Source organism: Pleurodeles waltl, chromosome 1_2, assembly GCF_031143425.1.
Source record: "Pleurodeles waltl isolate 20211129_DDA chromosome 1_2, aPleWal1.hap1.20221129, whole genome shotgun sequence".
Classification (NCBI taxonomy): Eukaryota; Metazoa; Chordata; class Amphibia; order Caudata; family Salamandridae; genus Pleurodeles; species Pleurodeles waltl.
In genome coordinates, this window is record NC_090437.1 from 748,315,159 (window position 1) to 748,334,035 (window position 18,877).

The window sequence follows — 18,877 nt, forward strand, 5'->3', positions numbered from 1 at the left end:
CGGGCACTTAGACCTCACACAGGAATGTATGGAGGTCATAAAACAGGCTAGAAAACCTACCACTAGACACTGTTATGCAAATAAGTGGAAAAGATTTGTTCATTACTGCCATAATAATCAAATTCAACCTTTACACGCATCTGCAAAAGAAATAGTAGGATACTTACTACATTTGCAAAAATCTAACCTAGCTTTCTCTTCCATTAAAATACATTTTACGGCAATTTCTGCTTACCTACAAATTACGCACTCAATTTCATTGTTTAGGATACCAGTCATAAAGGCGTTTATGGAAGGCCTAAAGAGAATTATACCACCAAGAACACCACCAGTTCCTTCATGGAACCTCAACATTGTCCTAACACGACTCATGGGTCCACCTTTTGAGCCCATGCACTCTTGTGAAATGCAATACTTGACGTGGAAAGTTGCATTTTTAATTGCCATCACATCTCTAAGAAGAGTGAGTGAAATTCAAGCATTTACCATTCAAGAACCATTTATTCAAATACACAAAAATAAAGTTGTTGTACGGACCAATCCTAAATTTTTACCAAAAGTAATCTCACCGTTCCACTTAAATCAAACGGTAGAATTACCAGTGTTCTTCCCACAGCCAGATTCTGTAGCCGAAAGAGCACTACATACATTAGACATCAAAAGAGCACTAATGTACTACATCGACAGAACAAAACTAATTCGAAAGACAAAACAACTATTTATCGCCTTTCAAAAACCTCATACAGGAAATCCAATTTCAAAACAAGGCATTGCTAGATGGATAGTTAAGTGCATTCAAACCTGCTATCTTAAAGCTAAAAGAGAACTGCCTATTACACCAAAGGCACAGTCAACTAGAAAGAAAGGTGCTACCATGGCCTTTCTAGGAAATATTCCAATGAACGAAATATGTAAGGCAGCAACATGGTCTACGCCTCATACATTTACCAAGCACTACTGTGTAGATGTGCTAACTGCACAACAAGCAACAGTAGGTCAATCTGTATTAAGAACATTATTTCAAACTACTTCAACTCCTACAGGCTGAACCACCGCTTTTTGGGGAGATAACTGCTTACTAGTCTATGCACAGCATGTGTATCTGCAGCTACACATGCCATTGAACGGAAAATGTCACTTACCCAGTGTACATCTGTTCGTGGCATTAGTCGCTGCAGATTCACATGCGCCCACCCGCCTCCCCGGAAGCCTGTAGCCGTTTAGAAGTAGATCTTAAACATCTGTACATTTGTAAATATATTACTTAAAACTTTATTATGTACATATGCATTCACTCCATTGCATGGGCACTATTACTAGCATACACAACTCCTACCTCACCCTCTGCGGGCAAAACTATCTAAGATGGAGTCGACGCCCATGCGCAATGGAGTCGAAATGGGAGGAGTCCCTCGGTCTCGTGACTCGAAAAGACTTCTTAGAAGAAAAACAACTTGTAACACTCCAAGCCCAACACCAGATGGCGGGATGTGCACAGCATGTGAATCTGCAGCGACTAATGCCACGAACAGATGTACAACTGGGTAAGTGACATTTTCCATATATATATATATATATATATATATATATATATATATATTCTGTGGCATGTGTAGCTGCAGATACACATGCTATGCACTGATCCTGCCATCTAGTGTTGGGCTCAGAGTGTTACAAGTTGTTTTTCTATGAAGAAGTCTTTTCGAGTCACAGGACCGAGTGACTCCTCCCTTTCGCCTCCATTGTGCATGGGCATCGCCTCCATCTTAGATTGTTTTCTTTCCGCCATCGGGTTCGGACGTGTTCCTCTTCACTCCGGTTATTCGATTCGGAAAACTTCAAAAATCGCCGAAAATCATTGGTATTATTCTCGATTGCGCCCCATCTTGCATCGACACCACAGCACCGGCAAAACACACCTTCGGTTGCCCTTCCGGGCACCCACGCCCAACCTGGGCCTGGTCGGCCCGATCACAAGAATGGTCGAAGCATCATGGACCGGACCCCATTCCGATTCTGCCCTCGGTGCCACACAAAGTATCCATACACAGATCAACATCGGGTCTGTAATCTGTGTTTGTCACCAGATCACCGAGAGGATACTTATGAAGCCTGCAGGCCTTCCGCTCCAAGAAGACCTTGAGGGACCGAAGGGCGAGAAGGCTACAAATGGCATCCAAGAGCACTGAACACCTCGACGTGGAAGAAGAGGAGGTGATCCGCACTACCATCTCCGTTCAAGGATCTGAGTCAAACGAATCCGACGTCGACCGACCACCAACAGCAGGCCAGCATGTGAGTACGCCTGCCCCAACCCAGAACTAGACAAAGACCAAACAAAAGGCCTTGGGGACGCCACTGCCAGAAGGCCATGGCTCTACCCTGAAAAAATCAAGCGATGACCAAGTAACACCTTCGGCACCGAAAAAGGCCACACCCGCATCGAAGTCTTCGGACTCGAGTCGAGAGGCAGTCTCCGAAAAGGTTAGACACCGACTCGTCGAGTCGAAACCCCGAAAGACTCTTTCGGAACCGAGGCCTACTATCACCATGGGCTTTTCAGTACCGAAAAAAACGGCTTCGGAGCCGAAAAGAGCATCATATACTGAAGAACATGGACTTTCTAAACAGCTTAAAGAAAGCCACAGATTTGAGGAAGAACTTCAACAAATGGAGGAATTTGATGACGGACAAGCCAAGATACATATCCACAAGGACACTGGCAAGATCCTCACAGCACCTTCCCCCAAATTAAAAAAGGAAGCTGGCTTTCCAAGGATGTTTGGACACTGATCAGCCAAAGGCTAAAGTGCCAAGAGTACAATCTCCGCCACGCCAGTTTTCCCCAGCACATTCTCCTCCTCATTCTCCTAAAAGAACTGTCTCTCCACTCGCTACACCCACTGCACAATCACCCACACACACTGTGCAGTCACATCAAGACACAGACCCGTGGGATCTTTATGATGACCCTGTGTCAGACAACAGCCCAGAGTGCTATCCGTCTAAACCCTCTCCACCTGAAGATAGCACCTCCTGCACACAGGTTCTGAGTAGGGCTGCAGCTTTCCACAATGTAAGCATGCATACCGAACCACTAGAGGACGACTTTCTTTTTAATACATTGTCCTCAACACACACATCATACCAAAGTCTACCCATGCTCCCAGGTATGCTCAGACATGCCCAACAGATTTTCCAGGAGCCGGTTAAGGGAAGGGCCATAACCCCAAGGGTAGAAAAGAAGTATAAACCACCTTCTGACCCGGTATTTATCACACATCAGCTGCCCCCAGATTTGGTAGTAGTCAGTGCAGCGAGGAAAAGGGCCAACTCGCAATCATCCGGAGATGCACCCCCTCCAGATAAGGAGAGTAAAAAGTTTGATGCAGTAGGAAAGAGGGTAGCATCACAAGCAGCCAATCAGTGGGGCATAGCGAACTCACAGGTCCTCCTCGCAAGATATGACGGAGCTCATTGAAATGAAATAAACAACATCATTCAACATCTCCCCAAAGAATACCAAAAAAGATCTCATCAGGTAGTAGAGGAGGGACAGGCAATAACGAATAACCAGATAAGATCTGCGTTAGATTCAGCTGATACAGCCGCAAGAACAATAAATACTGCAGTTACAATTAGACGCCCTGCATAGCTTAGATCATCAGGTTTTAAACCTGAAATTCAACAGGCGGTCCTCAACATGCCATTCAACCAACAACAGCTATTTGGCATACAAGTGGACACAGCCATAGAAAAAATGAAAAAGAATACTGATACAGCCAAAGCGATGGGAGTGCTTTACTCATCCCAATACAGAGGGACATTTAGGAATCCGCAGTATGGGGGTGGTTCAGGCCATAGCCATCAGAACCATCCACCTCACAAGCCCTCATACCAATCACAGTATCAAAGAGGGGGGTTTTGAGGGTCCTTCAGAGGGCAATTTCCCAAATCCAGGGGAAATTTCCAATCTACAAAGCAAGCCACTAACAACAACCAGTGACTTTGCCATCACCTTTCCCCAACACACATCTCCTGTGGGTGGAAGACTGGAAATGTGCCATAAATCAATGGTCAAACATAACAACAGACACATGGGTGCTATCAATTATCCAACATGGTTACTGCAAAGAATTCACACATTTTCCTCCAGATATTCCCCCAAAAGTGCACAAACTATTGTCGCAACATCTAACAATGTTACAAATAGAGGTGCAGGCACTATTAACAAAACAAGCCATAGAACTAGTACCTCATCAACAAAAAGGAACAGGGGTCTATTCCCTGTACTTCTTTATTCCCAGAAAGGACAAAACACTAAGGACAATATTAGATCTCAGGACTCTCAACCTATACATTCTATCAGAACACTTTCACATGGTGACACTACAAGATGTAGTCCCATTACTGAAACAGGGAGAATACGTGTCAACACTGGATTTAAAAGATGCGTATTTTCACACACCCATCCATCCAGCTCACAGAAAATACCTCAGGTTTGTTATACAAGTAAAACATTACCAATTCAAGGTATTACCCTTCGGGATAACAACAGCCCCCAGAGTATTTACAAAATGCCTTGCCGTAGTGGCAGCATACATAAGAAGACAACACATGCATGTATTCCCATATCTCGACAATTGGCTAATAAACGCCAACACTCAAGAACAGTATCAACATCACACATGTTTTGTAATAGATACCCTACACACACTAGGGTTTTCAATAAATTATCAAAAAATACACTTGCAACCATCCCAAATTCAGCAGTACTTGGGAGCTACACTCAACACTGAAAAGGCGATTGCAAGTCCAAGCCCACAAAGGGTGCAATAATTCCACACAATGGTGCCAAAAATACAACCAAATCAGCACTACACAGTCAGATTTGTGATGAAACTCCTAGGCATGATGGCATCATGCATCGCAATTTTCCCAAACGCACGGTTAAACATGCGGCCCTTACAGCAGTGCCTTGCAAAACAATGGTCGCAGGCACAGGGTAATATCCAAGATCTAGAGTTGATAGACCGCCAAACACACTATTCGCTTCAGTGGTGGAATCCCACAAGTTTAAACATAGGGCGGCTTTTTCAACACCCTGTGCCTCGGCCATTCTTACAACAGATGCATTAATGATTGGGTGATGAGCACACCTCAACAATCACAGTATACAGGGACAGTGGGACAGCAAGCAAAAACAGCTACACATAAATCACTTAGAGCTGCTAGCAGTCTTTCTAGCACTAAAAGCTTTTCAACCTCTTCTGGCTCACAAACACATTCTTGTCAAAACAGACAATTTGACAACGATGTACTACTTAAACAAACGGGGGAACACACTCATCACAACTTTGCCTCCTAGCACAAAAAGTTTAGCATTGGGCAATTCACAACAACATTCGCCTAATAGCTCAATACATTCCAGGGATTCACAATCAATTAGCAGACAATCTCAGTTGGGATCACCAGCAAACTCATGAGTGGGAGATACATCCCCAGGTACTACACAAACACTTTTGTCAGTGGGGGACACAAGACATAGATCTGTTCGCCACAAACCAAAACGCAAAATGCCAAAACTTCGCGTCCAGGTACCCACACCCTCAGTCCAAGGGCAATGCTCTATGGATCATCTGGTCAGGGATATTTGCTTACGCTTTTCCCCCTATCCCACTCATTCCATTTCTAGTCAACAAATTGCATCAAAACAAACTCAAACTAATACTTATAACACCAACGTGGGCATGCCAACCATGGTACACCACACTGTTGGACCTCAGTAGTACCTCACGTCAAGCTTCCAAACAGACCAGATCTGTAAACGCAACACAACAGCAGATCAGACACCCCAATCAGCAATGCTCAATCTAGCAATCTGGCTCCTGAAATCTTAGAGCTTGGCTATTTAAATCTTCCAAACAAGTGTATGGAAGTCATTAAACATGCAAGAAAACCTACCACCAGGCAATGTTATGCTAACAAATGGAAAAGATTTGTTTTCTACTGCCAAGCAAAACACATCACACCGTTGGATGCATCCATACAAGACATCTTAGGATATTTACTACACCTACAAAAAGCAAATCTAGCCCTTTCATCCATCAAAATACACCTCACTGCAATTTCGGCTTATTTGCAAAATAAACACACAAAATCCCTATTTAGGATACCAGTCATTAAAGCCTTCATGGAAGGACTAAAACGAATCATACCTCCAAGAACTCCACCAGTACCCTCGTGGAATCTTAATATTGTACTTACACGACTCATGGGTCCACCTTTTGAACCCATGCACTCTTGTCCAATCCAATTCTTAACTTGGAAAGTGGCATTTCTAGTAGCAATCACTTCATTACGAAGAGTTAGTGAAATACAGGCTTTCACTATTGAAGAACCCTTTATACAAGTACACAAGCATAAAGTTGTTCTCTGCACAAACCCAAAATTTCTACCAAAAGTCATTTCCCCGGTTCATTTAAACCAAACAGTGAAACTCCCAGTCTTCTTCCCACAGCCAGACTCAGTGGCAGAAAGAGCACTGCATACATTAGATATAAAAAGAGCTCTAATGTATTATATTGACAGAACAAAAGCATTTTGTAAAACTAAACAGTTGTTGGTCGCATTCCAGAAACCCCATACTGGTAACCCTATATCCAAACAAGGCATAGCCAGATGGATAGTGAAGTGTATACAGACTTGTTACCTGAGAGCTAAAAGACAACTACTCATTGCACCAAAGGCACACTCCACTAGAAAGAAAGGAGCAACATTGGCCTTTCTAGGAAACATACCAATGACCGAGATTTGTAAGGCAGCCACTTGGTCCACACCTCATACTTTTACCAAGCACTACTGTGTAGATGTGTTAGCAACACAACAAGCCACAGTAGGACAGGCTGTACTAAGAACATTATTTCAAACATCTTCAACTCCTACACGCTGACCACTGCTTTGGGGAGGATTACTGCTTTGTAGTCTATGCATAGCATGTGTATCTGCAGCTACACATGCCACCGAAAGGAAAATGTCACTTACCCAGTGTACATCAGTTCGTGGCATGATCCGCTGCAGATTCACATGCGCCCTCCCACCTCCCCGGGAGCCTGTATCCGTTTGTTACAATTAAAAATTGTACATATGTAAATAAACATTCCTTTACTTCAACTTTGTACATACATCTCTATCCCATTGCATGGACATCTTTCTATTCTCACTCTATCACTCCTACCTTACCCTCTGCGGGAAAACAATCTAAGATGGAGTCGATGCCCATGCGCAATGGAGCCGAAAGGGAGAAGTCACTCGGTCCTGTGACTCGAAAAGACTTCTTCGAAGAAAAACAACTTGTAACACTCCGAGCCCAACACTAGATGGCAGGAACAGTGCATAGCATGTGAGTCTGCGGCGGAACATGCCACGGACAGATGTACACTGGGTAAGTGACATTTTCCATAAAACACACATATATATCTTCCTTTATTAACCAACAACCCCCACACCCACCCTAAAAATACCCTTGCCACCCAAAAACCCATACCCACCCTAAACCACAAAATACCTTTGCCACCCAGAACTCCACACCCACCCTAAATGGTAAAAATGCCCTTGCCACCCAAAAACCCACCCCCACCCTAAACCGTAAAAACATGCTTGTCCCCCAAAAACCCTCACCCATCCTAAACCCTAAAAAATACCCTTGCCACTCAAAAACCCCCACCCACCCTAAATGGTAAAAAATACCCTTGCCACCCAAAAAGTTCACACCCACCCTAATATATGTATATATCACCTAGTAGCAGTCACTACTGTATATAGATTCTATAGAAAAAGTGTTTTTTGTTTTGCTAATAACTTTGGCGTCATTTGATGAATCTTCCCGAAATTTTCCAAGAAAATATGACACTCGCTTCAGCGCTTGTCTGGAAAGTTTCGGGGTGATCCATCAAGCAGGGTCTGAGAAAAAGGAGGGGTCTCAAAACCCAAAGCGTTTTCCCCATTCATTTTTACATAGGGATTTTGAACAGCAATAGCGCCCAAACCACTGGACTTAATTACACCAAATTTGGCAGCTTTTGGTACAGAAAGAAGCCTTTTTGTTATTTGGTGTAAATCCGTTCAGTAGTTTTCGAGAAAATCCACATTTGTTTATATATAGGGATGCAAACTCTCCAGATTTCGTGGTGAGATCTGATTGGCTGCCAACACTTCAACAAGTAAGTTTTGCTACTTTGGTGCCTGGGGATCGCCACCTCCCTGGGGCACCATAGTAAAACTAATGTGGGGGCTACCCCGCCCCAAAAGACCCAAACTTCTTCACCCAACACCCTACCCGGGAGAGCCTGGTGGTACAAGCCTCAACATCTCATGGCACATTTCCTTCCGCCCCCAAGTTAAGGAACCCAAAGGGCTGGACTCTTTGGGGAAAAAAGTTATTTTCTTCTACCAGCCTTGCAGTCTGTGAGTACTGCATGCTTTTTGGGTCATTACTCTCACACTCTGTAAGGAAATGGCTCCCTGTTGCAATTACCCCCCACTTTTTGCCTGATACTATTGCTGGCTTGACCGAGAAGTGTGCTGGGACCCTGCTAACCAGGCCCCAGCACCAGTGTTCTTTCACCTAAAATGTACCATTGTTTCCACAATTGGCACACCCCTGGCACACAGATAAGTCCTTTGTAAAAGGTACCAGTGGTACGAAGGACCCTGTGACCAGGGAAGGTCCCTAAGGGCTGCAGCATATGTTGTGTCACCCTAAGGGACCCCTCACCTACCACATGCACACTGCCATTGCAGATTGTGTGTGTTGGTAGGGAGAAAAAGTCAAATTCGATATGGCATCCCCCTCAGGATGCCATGCATACAAAATACTGCCTGTGGCATAGGTAAGTCATCCCTCTAGCAGGCTTTACAGCCCTAAGGCAGGGTGCACTATACCTCAGCTGAGGGCATAGCTGCATGAGCAATGTGCCCCTACAGTGTCTAAGTCTATTCTTAGACATTGTAAGTACAGTGGTGGCCATATTAAGTATATGGTCTGGGAGGTTGTCAAAAACGAACTCCACAGCTCCATAACGGCTACACTGAATACTGGGAAGTTTGGTATCAAACTTCTCAGAATAACAAACCCACACTGATGCCAGTGTTGGATTTATTACAAAATGCACACAGAAGGCATCTTAGAGATGCCCCCTGTATTTGACCCAATTGTTCAGTGCAGGACTGACTGGTCTGTGCCAGCCTGCTGCTGAGAGACGAGTTTCTGACCCCATGTGGTGAGGGCCTTTGTGCTCTCTGAGGACAGAAACAAAAGCCTGTTCTGGGTGGAGGTGCTTCACACCTCCCCCCTGCAGGAACTGTAACACCTAGCAGTGACCCTCAAAGGCTCAGGCTTCGTGTTACAATGCCCCAGGGCACTCCAGCTAGTGGAGATGCCCGCCCCCTGGACACAGCCCCCACTTTTGGCGGCAAGTCCAGGGGAGATAATGAGAAAAACAAGGTGGAGTCACCCACCAGCTCAGGACAGCCCCTAAGGTGTCCTGAGCTGAGGTGACCCCTGCCTTTAGAAATCCTCCATCTTGATTTTGGAGGATTACCCCAATTTGAATAGGGATGTCCCCCCCTCCCCTCAGGGAGGAGGCACAAAGGGGGTGTAGCCACCCTCAAGGACAGTAGCCATTGGCTACTGCCTTCCCAGACCTAAACACACCCCTAAATTCAGTATTTAGGGGCTCCCCAGAACCTAGGAAACTAGATTTCTGCAACCTGAAGACAAAGAAGGACTGCTGACCTGAAGCCCCGCAGAGAAGACGGAGACACCAACTGCTTTGGCCCCAGCCCTACCGGCCTGTCTCCCCACTTCAAGAAAAACTGCAACAGCGACACGTCCCCCAGGGTCCAGCGACCTCTGAAGCCTCAGAGGACTACACTGCATCTAAAAGGATCAAGAACTCCCGAGGACAGCGGCCCTGTTCCACAAAGACTGAAACTTGCAACAAAGAAACAACTTTTAAAAGACCCCACGTTTCCCGCCGGAAGCGTGAGAATTTTCACTCTGCACCCGACGCCCCCGGCTCTACCTGTGGAAAACCAACACTACAGGGAGGACTCCCCGGCAACTGCAAGCCCGTGAGTAGCCCGAGTTGACCCCCTGATCCCCCACAGCGATGCCTGCAGAGGGAATCCAGAGGCTTCCCCTGACCGCGACTGCCTGCTTCAAAGAACCCGACGCCTGGTAAACCCACTGAACCCGCAGCCCCCAGGACCTGAAGGATCCGACCTCCAGTGCAGGAGCGACCCCCAGGCGGCCCTCTTCCTAGCCCAGGTGGTGGCTACCCTGAGGAGCCCCCTTGCCTTTCTGCATCGCTGAAGAGACCCCCGGGTCTCCCATTGAAACCTATTGCGAACCCGACGCTTGTTTGCACTCTGCACCCGGCCGCCCCTGTGCCGTTGAGGGTGTACTTTCTGTGCTGACCTGTGTCCCCCCTGGTGCCCTACAAAAACCCCCTGGTCTGCCCTCCGAAGTCGCGGGTACCTACCTGCTGGCAGACTAGAACCGGGGCACCCCTATCTCCATTGGAGCCTATGCGTTTTGGGCACCACTTTGACCTCTGCACCTGACCGGCCCTGAGCTGCTGGTGTGGTAACTTTAGGGTTACCCTAAACTCCCAACGGTGGGCTACTTTGGACCCAACTTTGAACCATGTAAGTGCTTTACTTACCTGCAAAACTAACCAATACTTACCTCCGCCAGGAACTGTTGAATTTTGCAGTGTCCAATTTTAAAATAGCTTATTGCCATTTTTTCCAAAACTGTATATGCTATTGTGATGATTCAAAGTACCTAAGATACCTGGGTGAAATACCTTTCATTTAAAGAATTGTTTGTAAATCTTGAACCTGTGGTTCTTCAAATAAAATAAGAAAATATATTTCTCTATATAAAAACCTATTGGCCTGGAATTGTCTTTGAGTGTGTGTGTTCCTCATTTATTGCCTGTGTGTGTACAACAAATGCTTAACACTACCCTCTGATAAGCCTACTGCTCGACCACACTACCACAAAATAGAGCATTAGAATTATCTCTTTTTGCCACTACCTTACCTCTAAGGGGAACCCTTGGACTCTGTGCATGCTATTTCTTACTTTGAAATAGTACATACAGAGCCAACTTCCTACACACTCTGTGGGACATGGCTGTGCAAGTGTTGCCACAAGTCACAGAGAAGGCCCGAGCCCTACTCTCTCACGCTGTTGCCGATGGAAGAGATGCAGCAAAGTTCACTATACGATGTGGACTTCACACAACCGACTCACTGAGCAGAGCGGTTTTATCAATGGTGGCGCTGAGGCACCACCCTTGGTTGAGGACGGTAGCTTTTCGCGGGATGTCCAAGTTTCCCTTATAGGCATGTCATTTGATAACACCCATCTCTTAGGAGATAAGGCAGATTTGGCACTAGAGCGCTTTAAGGACCCTTGGGCCATGGCCAATTCCTTGGGCATCTCAGTGCCCCTCCCCCGTCATACCCAATCTGTCTTTCACACCTTTTGTGGCTACAGAAGGGGCTTCCAGACGCTTCAGTTTCCTCCCAGTCACAAAGCAGTGTATGCTCCCCAGCCTCTGCTTAGCCGAGTGCGCGGTATCCACAAGCCTTGTGGGTCAGGTAGCCAGCGACCTGGTCAGTCCTCCCACCCCCAGCTTCTGCAGCCTCCAAGCTTTACTAATCTGCCCCTTTACCATCATGGGCACCTACTTGGTTGAAGGTTCCCCATCACCTGCCACACTGGCAGTCCATAACATCTGACAGGTAAGTCTTGCAGATTGTCCGAAGTGGCTGCCCCCACCCGCACCCCCCCTTTCAAGGCTACCCCTCCCTCCATGCCACCATCTCACGACCGGCTGACGGAGGATCATCTGTACCTTATCCACCAAGAAGTCACAGTACTCTTGGCCAACAGAGTTATAGAGAGGGTTGCCAGAAGTAGGCTGTGGTTGCTATGCCTGCTAATTTCTGGTTCCCAAAAAAGACAAGGGCCTTGGCCCTATTTTAGATCTCCAAACCCTCAATCCCTTCCTCAAGAAAGAGAAATTCAAAATGCTCATGCTGTCTCAGGTCTTGTCTACCCTGGACCCAGGAGAGGATGGTAGCATTCAACTTGAAGGACACTTATTTTCACATTCCCGTCCTGCCTCCTCACAGATGTTACCTGCGGTTTACTGTAGACCACGAGCATTTTCAGTTTACTGTGCTTCCCTTTGGCTTTACCAGCGTCTCTTGGGTGCTCACCAAGGTGATGGTGGTAGTTGCAGCTCATCTGCAGAGGTCAGGGGTGCCAGTCTTCCCTTGTTTCGACAACTGGCTGTTAAAGGCGAGCTTGCCCCAGGCTGTTGCCTCCAGACTATGGTAGGACTTATGCATTCACTGGAGATCACTATCAATGTGCCAAAGTCACACCTGGCTGCCTCTCAAATGCTCCCTTTCATCGGAACTGTTCAGGATACTGTGCAGTTTTGGGCCTGTCCTCCCGAACGGCGAGTCCAGGATATTCAGGCTATGATACCGTTGGCTCCAAGGCCTCCTGCATCCTGCTAGTGACACATGGCTGCTGGCATATGCAGGTTCTGCAGTGGGGCCTGAAGTTCCAGTGGGCACAGCATGAGCGGAATCTATCAGACATGGTCCAGATCTCAGAGGGAACTGCGAAAGACTTGCAGTGGTGGCTAAGGAACCACGATAGGGTCAGAGGCAGACCCTCTCACTTCCCCAAATAGATCTCACAGTAATGACAGGTGCGTCACACCTGGGATGGGGGCAGGCAGCTGGGAGAGGTGGAGATCAGAGGACTGTGGTCTTTGGCAGAAGTAGGACTCCACATCAACATGCTGGAGCTCCAAGCAGTCCGATTGGCATTGAAAGCCTTTCTACCCTCCATCAAGGGAAGAGTGGTGCAGATGTTCACGGCCATTTGGTACTGTAACAAACAGGACGGGGTCGAAACGTGGACCCTTTATCAAGGGACCCTGTGTCTCTGAACTTGGCTGGTGGTTCTTTGAATACAAGGGCAGACAAACTCATCCATCGATGCCTAGCACGTCACGAATGGCATCTCCATCCAGAGGTGGCGCAAGGTTGTTTTCAGGAGTGGGGAGAGCCTTGGTTAGATCTGTTTGCAACCACCAAGAATGCGCAATGTCAACTGTATTGCGGGTTGGAGTTTCCTAGGCGGCTCTCGTTCAGAGATGGTTTTTGTCTCGAGTGGAGCTCTGCTCTGGCCTCCTGTATGCCTTTCTGCCCATATCACTCCTCCCCGCAGTTCTCTGGAAGATCAGGAAAGACAGGGCCCAAGTAATTGTATCTCCGGACTGGCCATGGAAAGTCTGGTATCCCGAGCTACAGAGCATGGCCATCAATCCTCCAATCAGGCTTCACCTTCAGGAGGATCTTCTGTCACAGCAGTCTTTAGTCTTTCCCTTGCCCAGCTGGGGTCTGCTCTGGGCATTCCTAAGGGCTGTCTGTCCGCTGTTTCTACCTTTTTGCAGCTGCCTGCCCATCACCCCTCGACCAAGACCCCTGTTGTACAAAGGTTGCTAAAGGGTCTTGTTCATCTTTTCCCTCCTTTTCCATTTATGATGTCTCAGCTGGATCTCACTATGGTCTTAACTTTCTTAAGTTGTGCTCTTTTACGATTCTCTTCACTGTTTTCCCCTCAGGCTTCTGACTTTGAAAACAGCGTTCCTTGTGGCAATTACGTCTTGCTGCAGAGTAAGTGAGCTGCAGGCCTTACCATCGAAGCCGTCTTACTTCTCTACCCTAACAAATTGGTGCTTCGCACAAAGGCCTCTTTTCTGCCGAAAGTTGTGACCCCATTTCATGTAGGCCAATCAATCACACTGCCTACCTTTCTTCACTGTTCCACATCCCCATAAAGAAGAGGAGCGACTCCACCATCTGGACACAAAAATAGCATGGTCATTCGGTTTTGATCAAACAAGAGTTTCGAGTGGATGACCAACTATTAGTGGAGTATGTTGGTGCGAAGAAAGGTTGAGCCATGCAGAAGCGGACCATCTCTAGATGGGTTGTGGTCGGCATTAAAATCAGCTAATTATTGGCCAAGAAGCAACCTCCTTGGCTTGCGAGCTCATTCCACCTGAGCTAAACATATGACCATTGTGTTAGCACGCAGAGTTCCGGTCTTGGACATCTGCCAGGCAGCAATGTGGGCATCACTACTGCCTGGAGAGTCAGGCCCGTAGGGATGGGCACTTTGTCGGTTTGGCCCTACAGGACATTTTGATCAGAAATTTCTCTTGCACACCCACCTCTGGGGAGGTATTGCTTGGGTACCTATTCAAAGGTAAGGAATCTGCAGCTAGAAGTCGCTATCAGATGAACAAGTTACTTACCTCTGGTAACGCCTCTGGTAGAAACTGTATCTGGCTCACCAACCCACCCATCCTCCCCGTTCTGCAAACGGATTTCTAGGGATAAGGCTAACTCCTTTCAGGGCCATAGTTTTTTTTACACCATTGGACAGTGCACGTCATCACTCCGTTCTTCTGGCGTGAAAAGTAACTGACGTCAGCGCACCTGGGTGGTGCCTATATGGGAACCACAATGTCACTTCCGGTGTGGACAACTCCCACGATGTGTGCTAAATAATGTTCTTGTGTTCTTCCCTTGTTAATTGCAAACCACTCTTTTACCTTTTGGTCTGGCACAGTAATAAATAAGCCTTTTCCCACCCTTCTTGTTCATCTTTCCTTTTTTCTGTATTTCTCTGTTCTCTTTCTGACTTTTGTTTCCCAGTGAAGAGTGTCTTTATATACCTAGTTACACAAACGTCTGGTGGCAGTGTTTTTTTTATTAAACTTCAAATTAACTACAAAAACAACACTGGTGACTTTTTCTACTGCCTACAGGCTTCAAATGATGTGGGAACACATTAGGACTTGTTCTTCTCATAATCCTAATGCTGTCTTGTTCTTTCCAGGACTCCATATACCAGAATATGAAGAGAATTTGAAGAAGTCATGGGTGTGGAAGGAACTTTACTCTGTTAGGAACATCAGACCTTCATGCCACACACCACTGGGATTGTATGGTGGAATTATTTACACTGGTATATTTTATTGGATCTTGAGAGGAAAGGAACCCTGGACACTGAAGCACAAAGGTAATCTTTTATAGTTTAATGTTTCAAGTCAGACACTAAGGCCCTCATTATGACTTCAGCGGTCTTTTCCTAACACCACTGAAGCCACGGGCGCCAGAAGACCGCTGCTGCTCGCGGTCTTCTGACCACCATATTACGAGTACTGGAGGATTTCCGCCACAATTTTGGCGGAAATCCTCCAGTAGTCGTGCTGCCAGTGGTGGGAGCGCCAGGTCCCGTCCCCTCAGAGAGGAGCACCTCGTCAGACGAGGTAAGTGTCCTCCGCAAGGGGAGGGAAGTGGTTTGTGTGAATGGATGGCTGTGTGTGCATGCATGTCATGAATGGGGGGAGGGAGGTGGAGAGTTTGTGCGTGTGTGTCTGTGTGTATATGTGGTGATGGCGATGTGTGGGTGAATGTGATTGCTGGGTTGGGGTGCATGTGTGCGTTCATGTAGACGGGTGAGGGTTGTGTGTGTATGTTGAGGAAAGGAGGGGGAATGGAGTGTTTATGCGTGTCAATGGGGGTGAATGTAGTGAGTGCGTGTGTGAGTGGGGGTGTTGTGTGTGCGTGAATGTGGGTATGGATTTGGGGAATGTTGCGTGTGTGCACTTGAGTGTAAGGGTGTTGTGAGTGTCAGGGTGTGCGTGTCTGTGGGTTTGTCTGGGTGTGTGCATGTATGAGGATGGGGTAAGTACGGGGATCCGGGTGGGGAGTATGTGTGCGAGGGGGTCACTACTGGGAGCGGGGGTGGGGGGATTTAGGGGGTTTGGGGAGGTGGGGGCTGGGACTGTTGTAAGGGAAGGGAGTGGTGAAGGGCTCTTGGGTAGATGGGGGGTGGGGCAGTCGTATACTGGCGTCAGGAATGCAAATTCCTGTCGCCGGTACCCTTTCAGCCAGGGATTTCGAGGCGTTGCTACCGCCACAAAATCCCTGGCAGAAAGGGGACTTGTGATACCGCCGGCGGTATTGGGTGGACCGCCAGGTCGGAGCTGCTGATCTCTGGCCCGACTGTCTACCTACCCTTGCAGTACCAGCAGGGATGTGGCGGTCTTCGGACTGCCAGGATCATAATGAGGGCCTAAATATTTGAAACTGTGTTCAGATGATTTTAAATTTTTTATTGAGGCCTACATTTTTCTACATCAGAGTAGGAAAACATATTTGTAATATGTTATGTGTTGAAACATTTATTGACTCTTGCACTTTCATTTTATCATTATAACATTAGAGAATAGTAGCTTTTTTACCCTTGCTGATCTGTCAATGTGTTTCATCTCTTCATAATTACTCAGTTCTGTTTACTACATTCCATTGATTAACTGCCAGTGTCATTTTTAAGTATTTTTAGTAGCCCGTTTGTTTGGGCCTCTTATGTATTCAAAATTATCTAATTTATATTGCATGTCTTGGGACAAAGAAAGACATGACTTGTGAGGCAAAATCTCAAATGTGTGTGCACCTGCTTTAAGTTCATCATATAATGCTATGTACATTTTTGACACCTACGTCAATACATGGAAATAATCTGTGTGCACTGGATGCCTTTTCTGTGACCCAGATTGTGATCTAGATTGGGGCTGCTTGGTCTGGAGGGGCACATTTTGTGTGCCCTGTGTACTAAGTGTGGCTGAAATCTGCTTGTTGGGTTGTGAGGTACTGACAGTGGTGGCAGTGATAAAATTATACTAGCTAGACATGCCTTTTCAGCCTCACTTTACCAAGAAGGGTCTCCTTATGGACTCTCCAGTACTTTTTAAATTAGTCTGCCAGCGCTCTGCAACTGGGTATTTGCCCAGCCATTTGCGACATAGATGATAAAGGTGTATACATTACTCTGTATAGAGGTTGTGTGGAGCATTTGTGACAAGTTAGGGCCCCAGCTTGTCGAGCCTTGCTTACCTGGTGGCTGTGGGAGCCCACTGGAATAACAGGGATGTTCACTACTTCTTTACATGATCAGGCCTGATCTGAAATTAGTCTCCCACTGGCTTGTCGCCCCAAACTCTAACAGAGGTAGGATTGGCAAACTGCCATCTGCTTGGCCTGTGTGTCATCCCCTGACTTCAGGTCTGCTTCTAGAATGTGCACTTTAATCTACGGATGGATTTCTTAAAAACCTGGACACTGATTTGTTGTCTCTCTAATTGATGGATTTCTGCTCCGAATGTCATTTCATTTGCCTGCATTTCGAACGTCTGCTGTTTGGTTGCTTTATTTATGGAAATCACTAGAGCTTCTTGAATACCTTTAAGAGACTGTTAGTTTTGTTTTAGTAGTTAGTTTATTCCTTCCTGTTCTCTTGTCCAGTGTTTATTAGGGTTTGTACTTGAAAATGTTGTTATCCTTGGATTACACTTGCTGAACATCTTTGTGGCCCTGAATGTCCAGACATGAGGGGTCTATGTCTATAGTGATTGTCTATTTTTTTTATTCCTGCTTCTGTTTCATATCCAACCTGTTATCATCACTATTACCTCTTCCATTTTAATTCATTCCCTGTTTTGTTTAAACATGCAGCATTCTACGACCCAAAGTGACAGGTTCTGAGGTGATCTAAAGTTTCCTAGGTTGACAGTGGGCATTGGGGTACACATTTTCACCAGTTCATGCGTCTTTATCCATGTTACTGCCTAACAAGACACACTTTGATGTAGCCACCCTGGAATCCATTTTGTTTTTCCAAGATTCAAGTGGAACTATAGATGAAGTGCGGACAGAGCTCCAGACAGTATTGCTAACTGCGGGGCTCTTTTAGGACATTCCAAAGATCCTTTGTAGTGGATCAGACTTTCAGTCTTAGAGGAGAGGAGATACAGTGAACCTTTGAAGCTTAAAAAATCACCTATCCATTTCCTGCCCCATTGTTCACAAGAAGGGCTACTTCACAGGTTCACAAGAAGTTAAATGGGACAGACTCCCTTTCTTTGCATGTCCTTGTTTTGGGTGCCCTCTGACACCCAGCTCCACCTCACCTTCCTGCTAGCACCTGCAACAAACATTATGGCTAGACCAGTTTAAATGGATTACGCATATCCAGGACCTGCCTAGAACCAATCTCATCTGATTGTTGGATTGCACAAATGTTGTAACTTTGGGACAGAAACTTCCAGCAAGGGTGTTAATGTTTCTCTACTGGAATCTTATGTCTCCACACCAGTGGCGACTTAGAAACTCCCTGTGCTCAAGGGATTGGGAAACTAACCTTCACCCCCAGCTACCCTTTCCAGTTAGGAACCAGAAAACTAGATATAAAACGTTGGTAATTACCTATCTCAGTTAATAATCACAATCCTTGTCAGGATGAACCACTAAAGTCACTATATTAACCTGAGCTCACCCCCCTGGTTACTATAGCAAGAAGTAGACAGGCTTAATTTAGGCTTAACTTAGAGGCAATGTGTAAAGTATTCATGTAATACCACAAAAGGTAATGAATCCAAACCACAGCACAAGTAAAATCCCAAACAAATGTAGAAAACATATAATGAAATGTAATAACTAAGATGGCAAAACAAATGACCAAAAAATGAATCCATGGAACAGGAGATATGAATTTAAAGTTAATAATAGCCCCAAAAAGCGTTAAGCAGCCACCGCGGTTAACTGGTCATGGTAGACCGTGAGCTAGGCATGATTTGAGGACGACCGCAATGAAGTATGGGTTGGCTACAGAAACCAAGGTAAACCTGGATGTACGTTTTACTTTTGG

At 46.2% G+C, this 18,877-nt stretch overlaps 1 protein-coding gene across 1 annotated transcript in view; it reads left to right on the top strand.

Moving 5' to 3' along the window:
- ETFDH (electron transfer flavoprotein dehydrogenase) overlaps positions 1 to 18,877 on the top strand; it is a 420,402-nt gene that overhangs the window by 328,553 nt on the left and 72,972 nt on the right. Inside the window, exon 11 of the mRNA XM_069243332.1 lies at positions 15,005 to 15,187. Within this exon, the coding sequence (XP_069099433.1) occupies positions 15,005 to 15,187 (183 nt within the window). The remainder of the gene's footprint in view (positions 1 to 15,004; positions 15,188 to 18,877) is intronic.